This window comes from Lycium barbarum, chromosome 6, assembly GCF_019175385.1.
Source record: "Lycium barbarum isolate Lr01 chromosome 6, ASM1917538v2, whole genome shotgun sequence".
NCBI classification, from domain to species: Eukaryota; Viridiplantae; Streptophyta; class Magnoliopsida; order Solanales; family Solanaceae; genus Lycium; species Lycium barbarum.
In genome coordinates, this window is record NC_083342.1 from 116,444,072 (window position 1) to 116,457,826 (window position 13,755).

At 37.1% G+C, this 13,755-nt stretch overlaps 1 protein-coding gene across 1 annotated transcript; it reads left to right on the forward strand.

Annotated features, from left to right (window-relative positions):
- The first annotated feature begins 2,727 nt into the window (after window positions 1–2,727).
- LOC132645739 (scarecrow-like protein 22) lies at window positions 2,728–5,846 on the forward strand. The gene has a single exon (XM_060362900.1). The coding sequence runs from the start codon at window positions 3,243–3,245 to the stop codon at window positions 5,472–5,474; it is 2,232 nt and encodes a 743-aa protein (XP_060218883.1). The 5' UTR covers window positions 2,728–3,242; the 3' UTR covers window positions 5,475–5,846.
- The last annotated feature ends 7,909 nt before the right edge of the window (window positions 5,847–13,755 follow it).

A 13,755-nucleotide genomic window follows, 5' to 3' on the forward strand; every position in this document is an offset into this window, starting at 1 on the left:
GTATTCCCGAGGTTAAGGGGGACACGTGACCCCCCTCCTAATAGGGTGGGTCTGCCCTTGACTATAGACGTTGCGATCCCTTTAAAAATTAATAAATGAAGTCCATAATTTTCCATTATACCCAAATTAATTGGTGCATAGTTTCAACCAACTTGAAAAAATGATTTGAAACTAATAATTAATGTTATGGGTAAAATAGGAAAAAATAAATTGTTTTCTCTTGATACGCTAAAGTCACAATTAAAAGTGAAAATTCATTTTTAGAATACTGGATAAGTAAAATTGAACGGAGGGAGTACTTCTCCCGTCTCAATTTATGTGACACAATTTCCTCTTTAACCAGACTCAAAAGAATGATACTTTCCGTCTCAATTATCTATCGTAGTTACTAAAAATAGTTGTTCCAAATTATTTGTCATTTTAGAAGTTTAAGGCACACTTAATTAATTTTTCTCATATTACCGTTAGTATAATTTTGTTATTAATGGAGATAACACATAAAAAGAGGTAAACATTAAATGGAGAGATATTATACGTAAACATAAATGAGGGTAAAGTTAGTCAAATGACCTTCTAATTACTCCTTTCGGATAAAAAAAAGCGTTCACTTAGCTTTTTTTCCTTAGGTAAAAAAAAAGTGTCTACTTATCAAATTAAGAAAGAATTAACCTTGTTTTTTCAGATTTGCCCCTATTAAGTGTTATATGATCAAATCCCAATGCCTATTTAATTAGGGGCAGTTTAATCAAATTATCTATTTTTGTTTAGGAGTTAGTATTTAAGGGGTGTGCAAATGGCTAAGTGAAGTCTTTTTTTGATTTAGTATTTTTTAAGAGGTGTGCAAATGGCTTAGTAGAGTCTTTTTTTGATCTGGAGGGAGTATTATTTCTCAAGTGGCGTATAAAATTAGAAAATGATTGATAATTTGAGATGGATGAAGTAACAATTTAACTTGAAACTAAACATTTCTCTTAATCAAATCATTTATTGCTACACATCTTTTCATTGCTTATTTTAGATCACGAGTTTCAAATTTCTTTTTTTTTTAATTTTCGTGTCAAGTTAAACACCTTAACATAAATTGATAAGGAAAAATAAAAATCTCCCATGTGTTTAGCCTTAAAGTGATTTTTCAGTGCTTTGGACGAGGGAAGAGACTTCATCCGCTAATCTCCACCGCACACTTCAATCTCATAAACAAGATCAGAGCCGTTAAAATTGGTCTCGATATTTTCAAAACTCACACTTACAACAACAAAAGACTCTCATTATATCGTGTCGTCAGATTCAGCTTCGAAAAAGTAAAAAAACAGGGCATCAGAAATTGCTTCACTCCAAATTACGAATTAACCCTTTAAATCACAGCGAACCACTTGTCAACTCCTTCATCTAGCTCAAGGGCATTAAAGGAAATTCACTACACGACGCCATTTGAGCCAGTTCTCTTCTCTTTGTCTCGGTAAGAAATAGTGCACAAATGAAAACTCAATCTCCACTTCCACACGCATCAGATGCGCGTGGCACCACGCTGTTCCTGTGGGGCTCTATGTCTTTTGCTATTCCCTCCTTCTCATATTACTTGATCACTTAACTTTTTACACGCCACTTAAGATATATTTTGCTATATTATTTCTATCTCTGACCAATAAATACATTATAATTAATATTGACTATTTTAAAAAAAATTAATACTAAGGATAAAATTAAAAAAATTTAATTAATTTTATCTTGATTTTATCAATGAACAAGTAATTTGAGACATATATTTTTAATAATGTCGCCAAGTAATATTGGACTAAAAGAGTACCAATTAAGCTTACATTTGACTCGAGGAAGACTCTTCGAGAGTGCTCAAATTTGGAAAATTTCGTTTATTTTTCTATCTCAAAAGTAACAAAATAATGTTTGGTTAAAGCAACTAAGGGAGTGATTTTCAAATTCTTTTTACTGTAGACTCTTTTCCTTCTTAAACTGGAATGGTATAATTTTAGATACAGGTGGGCAGTCACATCAAAATTGGAAGTTCACTTACCTACTTTTGCCAATGTGATATTGGAATTTGGACATCAAAACTTTAGATTTTACCTAATAAATGCTGTAAGTTAAATTTATGAAAATTTTGATTAAATAGACAAGAAATTTGTTTGGCTTACAAAAATTAACATACGACAATATCTAAATTATTAAAATGTCTTATTTAATTGTAAAAACAAAATGATTACAAGAAATTAATTGTTTTTTTTGAAAGTTGGGTCTTTTAATATGAAATTTGGATGATTATTCTTATCTATAATAACTTACAAGTTAACGATATTTATTCATGAAAAGTAGTACAATTTTTATTTTGTTGCTCTTCATGTAGGCATTACACGTTTTTATGAAAGTGTATTTATTGTACCCTCGATGTTACTTGAGAAAGAATCCTTACTTGGGATCAAATACAACTACTCATTGTTAGCTTGATTTAGTTATTTTTCCCTTTAACCAAATAATTATTGCCTTTCTAATGTTTCATTGTCCTTATGAAAACTGTTGATGCAATTGTTGATGACACAATGTTTATAATATTCTTTTCATAATTTTCTCATGTCTTAGAAGATCATCAGGGTAATTTATAAAGTCAAAAACCTTTACCTTCCAAAACAGGTACTTCAAACACGCTCCTTTCACGCGAGTATCTATGTAAACCCTTGCAGAAAGATAACTGCGTCTACAGACAAGCCACAAAAACTAGAATAAAATACAAAAACAAAAAGAACAAAAAATAAATTAAAAATTTAAATGAAAACAAAAGATAGTGAGAGGAGAAGATGAAGGGCACTTTACTACTTTTTTATGTTGCACGCATCCATGGCAGAAATCAGAAGGCAAACAAGAGTACTATTACAAGGCCAACAACAAAAACAGAAGAGTAGAGAAGAAAAACAAAATAGCTAGCCAAATTTCTCTGTTAACATAAAAAAAAAAAACCCTTTTACTCCTTCCACTATCTTGGCTTAGCTAATTGGTCTTATTCTCCAATAAGAAGTACAAAGAAGCATCAAAAAGAAGAAACAAGTCATTAGGCCACAAAGGAGAGTACTTGAATAAATGATTGTATATGAATGAGGTGGGTGTCCTTAGATGGACATCTCCAGTTTCATGCAATTTTCTAGGTAAATTGTTTTGATTTGAGGCCAAAACTCTGAGCTTTTTTATTTTCCAAGTGGAGAAAAAGAGCTGATTTTGTGGGCTTACTTTAGATGAAGGGGATGCCCTTGCCCTTTGAATTTGAGGGGAAGGGGGTGTTAGACTTAGAAGTTTTGTTCAACAAAAATAGTGACTTGAATTCTTGGAACCACCACAATAAGAATAGCAAAGAAAGTAGTTACTTTGTAAATAGTCCAAGTGCTGTCCTGGATACTATAAGGAGTCCAAGGCCTATTACTTCCTCTTCAACCCTGTCTTCATCTCTGGGTGGTGGTGGTGGTGGTGGTGGTGGCGGCGGCACTGCTTCCACAGACACTGCAGGCGGCGGCGTGGCGGCAGTTTCAGCAAACAAAAGGCAGCAAGACAACACCACTGCCACCAGCTCCAATGTGGGAGGAGCTGAATCTGAGGTCCCACCCCAATCTCTTGAGATGGGTGCTGCTGCTGGAGGAGAGAAATGTGCTATGGAGGAGTGGGAAGGTGGGTTATCTGAGTCTGTTATGGCTTCTCCTTGCCAAGAACAGTCTATACTCAGGTGGATCATGGGAGATGTGGATGACCCTTCCATGGCTAACTTGAACAAGGTCTTGCAGGTTAGTGGCCCTGGAGGGGACAACTATGAATTCAATGGAGGATTTGGGGTTGTGGATCAAGGCTTTGGTGTAGACCCAGTTGCCCAAATTGGTAGCTTCATGCCTGCGATTAGCTCATCTGTTTCTGTCTCAAGTTCAGGTTTTCCTACCACCAGAATGAACAGTGACAAGATTGGCTCCACAAATCTCCCTCAAAATCCAATCTTTCCTTCATTGCCTAACAATCTTGGGTCGGTTGCTTTTGGCCAGACACAGTTTGAGAGCACAGATTTGAAGCCTCAGAGTTTCAATTCACAGTTCTTGATAAACCAGCACCAAACACAGATTCCTCAGAACCCATCGTTTCTTTTGCCATTGCCATTTGCACAGCAGGAGCAAAATCTTGTCTTGCCACCGCAGGCGAAAAGGCAAAATCTTGGAGGGCTTGAACCGGGCTCTCAGATCTCCAAAGGACTGTTTGGGCACCAGCAGCCAACACCGTCTCAGCTCCAGTTGCTTCCCCATTTCAGGCCAGGAGCAGTGGGGACAAAGCCAAAGATGGTGGGGGAAGAAATGGGTCAGTTTCATCAGCTACAACAGCAGCAGCAACAACAACAACAAGGGATTATTGACCAGCTATTCAAAGCTGCAGAGCTGGTCCAGACGGGGAATCCGGTACTCGCGCAAGGGATATTGGCGCGGCTCAATCACCAGCTCTCTCCAATTGGTAAGCCTTTCTATAGGGCTGCTTTTTATTGCAAGGAAGCTTTACAATTGCTACTCCATGCCAACACCAACAACTTCAACAACCACCCCTCTAATTCGCCTTTTAGTCTCATTTTCAAGATTGGTGCCTATAAGTCTTTTTCTGAGATCTCACCAGTTGCACAGTTTGCCAATTTTACTTGTAACCAAGCCCTTCTTGAGGTCTTGGATGGGTTTGAAAGAATTCATATCGTAGATTTCGATATCGGTTATGGCGGGCAATGGGCCTCCCTTATGCAAGAGCTTGCCCTGAGAAGTGGTGGCGCACCTACTCTAAAAATAACTGCATTAGCCTCACCCTCCACACATGACCAGCTAGAGCTTGGACTCACCAGAGAAAATTTGATCCATTTTGCTAGCGAAATCAATATGGCATTCGAGTTTGAAATTCTAAGCATCGATTCGTTAAATTCAACGTCATGGTCACTGCCTCCTCTAGTCTCAAAGAATGAGGCAATTGCTGTCAACCTTCCAGTTAGCTCTCTTTCGAGCTATCAATTGTCGCTTCCATTGGTTCTTCGTTTTGTGAAGCAATTGTCACCTAGGATTGTGGTTTCTGTGGACAGAGGTTGTGATCGGACTGACCTGCCATTTCCAAATCATGTAATTCAAGCCCTTCAGTCCTACTCAAACCTTCTCGAGTCACTAGACGCTGTAAATGTGAATTTTGATGCCCTCCAAAAGATAGAGAGGTTCTTGCTCCAACCAGGAATTGAGAGAATTGTAATGGGTCGTTTTTGTTCCCCTGAAATGACGCAGCATTGGCGGGCACTGTTTTTGTCATCTGGATTCTCCCCATTATCTCTCAGCAATTTTACAGAATCACAGGCCGAGTGTGTAGTCAAGAGGACTCCTGTTCGAGGTTTCCATGTGGAGAAGAGACAGTCTTCGCTTGTTCTCTGCTGGCAGCGGAAGGAGCTCATCTCAGCTTCAGCTTGGAGGTGCTGAGGAGCAGGAATTAATTCGCAGCTACCAACCAACCACCCATGAAAAAGAAGGTGCTGCATAAGTCATAATATATCACTGTTTTAGTATTGAACCTTTCAATTTTTGTTGCCCGCAATTTTCATTTGCTAATTTCCTGTGGCGTAGGCAGATTGTTTTGGCATTATAAGAAGAATCAGACATTCTGTTAACTGTTCTGCTATAGTTGCTTATATCAGGGTTTATGTTAATCATGTTATTATTGTCATGGTGCTCTATGATTTTCTAGAGGTAGGCCTCCGCTGCTTCTAGTTATTGCCGGGAACCTTGTTGTAATCTTGACAACATTACAAAACCAGAAATTTAAAAAGACGGAATTTTAACCCGTTTCATTGACGCTTCTGTGTTATGTATATTGCATTGATTGTCGCACTAGCATGGCATGCTTTAGTTGTGATTATTTACTTTTAAAATTTTAATGAAGCAATTGTTTAACCATGAGGGAACGATCCTCATCACGTCCTGATCTGGATAGTTCTGTAGTTAATCATGAGATTTGCTATTCCATGATATTACTGGAACCAGGTACCTCGTGATTACAGAGTTTATCACTTCTCCAGGGATTCCACTGGGTGGAATTATCTGTGACATCGGTGAATCTTCTGTGTAAGTTGCTAGTATATGTCATTGTTCTGTCTTAGCTCTATGCCAACATTATATTGCTCAAAGTCTTGCTCGTATTATAAATTTGAAGATATGTCATCTGCATTAGTTATATACACCTGGCCGCCTCCTTAACTTGTCCAGTGGAAATATACTCTTGCCAACCCCCACAGCGGAGAAATTGCAAAGAATAGATAAGAGATGTCAGAGAAGTTACATGAAGAACATCCTCATGCAATACCTTTAAGTATTTGATTATGCTAAATGTTTTGACACACTGATTAATTATCCAATTAGCTATCGCCCATTGCATATAGTTATGAGAGAGCAGATAGACTTGTTCTTTCTTCAGCCCATACATGACCATGTCTGACTATTCCAGTTGTCTGGGAAATGTGGAGTCCTAGTCATTCTGTTATCCTAGCTCATCCATTTTCGGAACCCTCAATTGATCAGGGTGCCCATGAATTTCAATGTGTTCTAGGAAACAACGGTCGGATGTTGGCCTAAATTCCATTTAGTACATGCATTTTTAGAAACTATATTGCTACCTGCAACGGCGTTTCGAATTATCTATTAGGTAGTTGCATTATACTATTACTTTTTGTATTAAATAATGAAGTTAATCATTTTTGTATAATCTATCACGTTATTATGCATGCCAACACTTGTATTATATCTATTATAATACATTGAATTTGCTGCGCTTTAGTGTATAATTTCTTTAATATCTGTCCTAATCAAATCACATGGGGTTTGCAGTATTGGACCCCCACATGAGTAGTTTAATCTCTCTTACCTTTCCTTGGAAGTTCTGCATTCATTATTTTAATCTGGCAATATCTTATACTAAATCACAAAATTAAACGAGAAAGGCCATGTTGGACGAAGAGAGTTATGATAGAGAAAGAAAGAGATGTTTGGCCTTCTTATTAGTAAAATGATTAGTTGAAGATTTTTATGTTTCTTTGCAAACAATAAGCGGACAGCGGTGTTGTGCCTTTGATGTTACTGCCTTTGTGTCATTTTACATTGCTTGTTATGTGTGTTCATATGCATATACTCTTCAGTTTTAAGCTCTGTTTTAGGATCCTTTACTTGTGGGGCAGTAGAATCTGTAAATTCCAAGTAGAGGCAGATTACAGTGTCACACTGTTTGTCTCATTCTGTCCTTTTTCTTCCTTCCCTTTTCAAGGTTCAATGGAGACTCTGTAAGCAAAATAGCAGTTCATATGTTTACTGAGTTGCTCGAATCTTACCATATTGGTATTAACTTCTTGAAGTGTGTATGGAGAAGGATATGATCAAACCTTATTGTACACTATGTCATCCAAGTGACATAGTATATTCAAAGGGATAAGAAAAGGGGTGGAATTTGTTGCGACACCCTATTCATCTGCCTAAAGCCTTAGTGCGTGGTTCGCTCAAATTATCTCGGAAACGACTTTATAGAAGGAAAAAAAACCCTATTTTAATTGACATATGTGACTGGAAATGGCAAAGGCATGAATTGTGATGGTTTTGGATGCAATTAAAGTGGTAATGCACAATCTTGGGGTGTTAGAACATGCTCATTTATGAAGTTAGCTTTGAAACAAGGTCTTTGTTTGATTGTTGTTCAAGGCTGTTAATGAAAATGAGAACAACAGCCACTTTCATCATTTAAAAGAAATAGTTATTGTTAAGGACTAAGGTCATTAATTAACAGAAAAGAAATGGTGACATACTGACAATGTTTCTTTTTAATGTTTACCCTCCGGCTTACTCAAAGATTTTCCTTGTAAAAAAGGCATAAAAATATTGCTGATATATGAGCTTTTAAAATCTTTTACTTTAGTCTAAAGCACTTGGGGACAACTGTTTGGACACACTTTTCTTGGTCTGTAGGACCCCCTTTTGTTTTTTGAGATCAGTGTTTATTTCTGATCGATTCAACGTCACATTGTACCTCCTCTTTCTCTAAGCCAAGTTTGGTGATGCAGAGGGGGCACCCTCATTAATTCCTTTTTTTTTTTTGTTCCATTTCTCTACCATCTACCTTGCTCTGATATTTTTTATTCTCTTCACATTTTAGAGTTTTTGTGTTTGTTTGTCCTTGTAATTTTTTTGTCTTTACATTTTAGATTTTGTGTTTTTTGTCCTTGTTTCCTTTTAAGGGGTCGATTTAGCGTACCATATGAATAACACAAAGTTTTGCATCACTATGTAATACCATATGAATAGCTAATGCAATGTCTTCGATACAGCGTTCGATTTTTGTCACGAAACTCTCATTACTAGCGCATTATCTAATTTTAAACTCTGCATTACTAATATCGGTACAACTAATGTGACACTTTACTTAGCAAGTGGAACAAAAATACATGCATTAGTGAAATTTGAATAAGAGTATCTGTGACAAAAAGTACCTTAAATGAAGTAACTCTTGCATACAAATTTATGTATTCTTAACATATACTACATTCTTAGCAATACTATTAATATTTATTAAACGTATAATTTACCATATATTACTTTTTGTAGTACATATCTGCATAACTAGTTCATGTCTTCATGGACTAGATGATATCTAATAATTGTTCCTAGATATTTTCGAACTGCAGATAAAAGTTTTGGTCCTCGAAAAATTCAAAAATAGCGGGAACGAAGTTGCCAAAACGGGTGACTCATGTACCCCTTTTCATCCAAAAAAACTTTTACGCCGTAGCTTTGAAGTTTGGGTATTACGTGTTTACATTTTTTTTTGTTTAAAAAAACTCAATTTTGTAAATTAGTTATCAAAATATGCATTTTTTTTTTTTTTGGTTTTAAATAGGTTTTTGGAACATATTTGGTTCCAAAAAAATAGAATTGGAAGTTAAAGTTAAGAAAGACCATTTGGAAGTTTAGTTCTGCCTAGATGAATTTTCACTAGAAAAATAAGCAAGAAATTTGTTTAGAAGTAACACTGCATCACACACTGCACAACTTTATTTTGTATTTCTGACAACGTAGTTTGTTCTAACAATTGGGGTGTTTTACATATAAATGTGACTTTTCTTAGTTTGGATTGAACGTGGATTTGCTGTCTCTTGTCTAATATTGTCTTTAGCGTGTGCCCACATTAGCTCTTTATTAGTATTAGTTTATTTTTTAAAATAATAATATACCCTCTGTTTCTTCCTCTCACTTCCTTTTTCTCTTATTTTTTTTATTTTAAAAACCGACTTTAAATAAATAAACAGGTTGGAGGTTTCCTGTGGTCTCGGTGGCAATAAAGTATTTAATTGTGTGAACCATAAAAATTTAGCGGTTAAGAAAAGGTTTTCTTTTATTTATTTAAGGTTTATTGATCAGTAGAGAAAGGAGCATAAACAAATTCAGAATTAGTGTTAGTCAGTTTGCATAAATGAGATATAATTATATTTGTAGCGAAAATAATAAATTTAGCTAACTTTACATAATTCGCTATAGATCCACTTAGAGAAAAAGGTGTTTTGTAATCCATATAAATATTTCGCTTAGACTTTTGAAACAATAAACACAATTAGTAATATCATAATTTGTTTCCCAATTAGATACAACCTATTTATCGTATATACTGCACATGACAAGCCTATTTCGATATTTAATTAATAACGAGGTGTATTTTTCCTTGTCTTTTAATTTTTTTCCTGATTTAGAAAATGGGGGAAATTCTTAATTTCACCCATAAAAAATAAAGAAAGCAATAAATAAATTGTGTAATTATTGACATAATTCCGCAAAGCCGTGAAGCACATGGAAACCAAATTATGCAAATGATCGGCGGCGCATTTTGTTTGACACCTAAATATAGGATAATATTTCATCATTATTAAAAGTTACAATTTAAGTAAGCATTATTGCTCTTACAAATTTTCAATAATAGTTGACTTTAGCTACAATTATCCTCTGCAGTTGACGAACCAACACAAAATATCAACTGTCTATTTTCTTAGAATAAATTAACATTTAATATATGATTTTCGATTATCTAAGGGATCATCCGGGAAGGGGTATAAATGCATTAGAATTATAATACTGCTCGACGTTACAATTTAAATTACAATGTCACCCGTTAAAATACAATGGCCTTTGTGTCATTATTTAGTTCAACCTTTTCTTTCTTGTAAATTATGATTAGAAACAATTTAAGTGGAAGGAAAAAATGAAACACGTTCCATTTTATTTAAAGAAGTTAAAATTGTCTTAGATCTTGATTTTGCTGTTCTTGGCAACATGATTAAAAAGCTCCATGATATTGATTAACCACGAGCATAGTTACTTTTTGCCTTTCACGAGTTAACGTAAAAACAAAAAGGGAAAGTCAGCTGGAGATAAATTTAGCCAAGTGCTACTAAAATTATCTAGGATATAGGCTACTATGTTTACGTTTCTTCTCACTGTTATGGGAGTAGTCAAATGAAAATGACAACAGACAAACCTTAAAACAAAAATATAATGAAGTAGGACCTTACGTTTACTACGATTTGTCTCAATCAACAGGGCTCATGCCACATGTATGGCTCGATGGATATTACAACCTTGATACATTAACTCTAACTTTGCATAAATCTTTAGTACAACTATATAATATAAATTTCGATACGAGTACGTGATATATATAAATAAAAAATTAAATCTGAGTATTTTAAGATACCTAGACGGCTAGACGTGTCAAGGGCGAAATGATCTCCATTACATTTTAGAGGGGCACCGCCTCGAAAAATAACTATGGATAATTGTTTTTTTTTTTTTTGTATGTAAAATATGTGCGTGACATTTAGTCGAGGAAGTGAGTGTTATAGTACATAATTGGCAAAATATTTGGTGTGTTTAAAATTTTCCCGTGAAGGAGGCATACAGTGTGGATATGCCGGTGCAAGTTGAGGGTAAATTATATAAGTACTTTCTCAGTTTCAATTTGTTTGTTTTACTTTTTTTATTAGTCCGCTTTAATTTGTTTGTTTTACTTTCCCTTTTGTAGGAAATCAATTCCTTGATTAATTATGATGTTGTGTCATCAATATATACAAAAGACTTACCTTATTTTAGGAGATATTCTAGCTGTACATAATATTCTAGGAAATAATCTAGCTGTACATAATAATGACTAATTACAACGGTTATCACACCCCCGCAGTCGAAGCGGGAGGTGGACGAACGCTTAGACTGTCCCGAAAGTCATCAAACAGTACGCGCGGAAGCCCTTTTGTAAAAATGTCTGCAATCTGATATCGGGACGGAACATGAAGGACACGAACCTCGCCACAGGCAACTTTTTCGCGAACAAAGTGTATGTCCATTTCAATGTGTTTAGTGCGCTGATGTTGTACCGGGTTGCCTGATAAGTATATCACACTCACATTGTCATAATAAACAAGTGTCGCCTTTTGGATCGAGCAATGTAGCTCAAGGAGTAAATTCTTGATCCAGCAGGATTCGGAGACAACATTAGCAACTCCTTTGTATTCGACCTCGGCACTAGAACGAGAGAGTGTAGGTTGACGTTTTGAGGACCAGGAAATCAAGTTGTCACCGAGAAAGACACAATAGCCAGAGGTGGAGCGTCTGGTATCCGGGCAGCCACCCCAATCTGCATCTGTATAGGAGACTAAGTTGTTGACAGTAGACTTGTAGAGATGCAAACCAAAATCGATAGACCCCTGAATGTAGCGCAGAATACGCTTAAGAGCAGCCATGTGTTTATTACGAGGGTCATGCATGTCGAGACACACCTGTTGGACGGCATAAGAGATATCTGGTCTAGTGAATGTAAGGTACTGCAAAGCCCTAGCAAGCTGACGATACGTAGTCGGATCATCAAATGGTGCATGGTTGGAGGCACTTAGCTTCGGCTTCGTGTCAACAGGTGTAGGAGACGGACTACAGTGTGACATCCCTGCCCGTTCTAGGATTTCTTCGGCATACTGCTACTGTGATAAAAATAAGCCATCTGCATTACGAGTAACAGCAACACCCAAGAAATAGCTCAGTGGACCAAGGTCTTTCATGGCAAACTCGGCACTCAAGAGTGCCATAATAGACTTACGAAGATCGTCTGAAGAGGCTGTAAGAATGATGTCATCGACATAAAACAATATATATGCAATATCAGAACCCATGCGATAAATGAATAATGAGTGATCAGACTTGCTGTGTGAGAAGCCAATGGTGGCGACAAAATCAGCAAACCGCTGGTACCAAGCCCGAGGGGCTTGTTTTAGGCCGTAGAGAGATTTCTTCAATAGGCAGACATGATTAGGAAAATTGGGGTCCCGAAAACCCAATGGTTGATGCATATACACAGTGTCAGATAGATTGCCATGAAGAAAAGCATTCTTGACATCGAGCTGGTGGATGGGCCAAGAATAAGATAATGCAATACTTAGCACAGTGCGAATGGATGCCGGCATGACCACCGGACTGAAGGTCTCCTCACAGTCAACACCCTTCAGCTGAGACCTGCTATCACCTACAAGACGGGCTTTATGCCTCTCAAAAGAACCATTAGGTTTCTTTTTATGACGGAAAATCCACATTGACCGAATCGCATTAACATTAGCAGGCCGAGGAACTAACTCCCATGTCTTATTTTCAATTAGAGCATTAAATTCATCCATCATGGCATTCTTCCAATTTAAGTCACGGAGAGCACTTACGAGATTTTTGGGTAATGGAGAGATGGAGGTAGTGGTCTCGGTGTTAAGGTTGGAGGAATATTTCAAATTAGGTTTGAAAATGCCATTACGGGACCGGGTAGTTATGGGGTGTGGTTGCTGTGGGGAGGGGGCCGTAGGTGGTGGTAACGGGCTGGAAGGCAGCGGTGCAGGAGCAGCGTGAGGGCTGTCCTGCGGCCGGGGGGGGGGGGGGGGGGGCTGCTGTGGACTAGGAGTGGCCGCGGGTGGAGGTGGGAGGGGCTTTAGAGGTTTGAGAGATGTAGTTCCAGAATTTCGTTGCATATGATGAGTGATGTATGGATGAACATTATGGTCCAAAAATTCATACGTGTGAGATGTAGGAGTATGAAGTTTTGAGAATGGGAATGTGTGTTCATCAAATACCACATGACGGGCAACGAAAATTTTCCGGGTTGACATATCATAACACTTATATCCCCTATGATCGGAAGGGTACCCAAGAAAGACACAAGGAGTGAACCGTGCTTGTAACTTATGAATGGTGGTGGATGGAAACAAAGGAAAACAGAGACACCCAAAAACCCGAAGATGGGAATAGAGAAGATCTTTCTGGTAGAGGAGGAGTTGAGTAGGGGAAGAGGATCCGAGAACTTTAGTAGGGAGAATGTTCAAAAGGTATGTGGCCATAGAAAGTGCATGATGCCAAAAAGAGGGGGGCATCGAGGCATGGGTGAGCAGGGTCCGAATTACATTATTTATAGATCGGATGTGACGTTCGACTTTTCCATTTTGAGGAGATGTGTAAGGGCAAGAGAGGCGGAATTGCATCCCATGTTTTTGAGCAAATGGTTGTAGTGGCCCGTTATCAAATTCTTTCCCATTGTCACATTGTAAATTTTTAATGGACCTTTCAAATTCAGTTTTGACAAGAGCATGGAATGAGGTGAAAAGAGAGTAAACTTGAGACTTCTTAGAGATAGGAAAAGTCCACAAAAATGTAC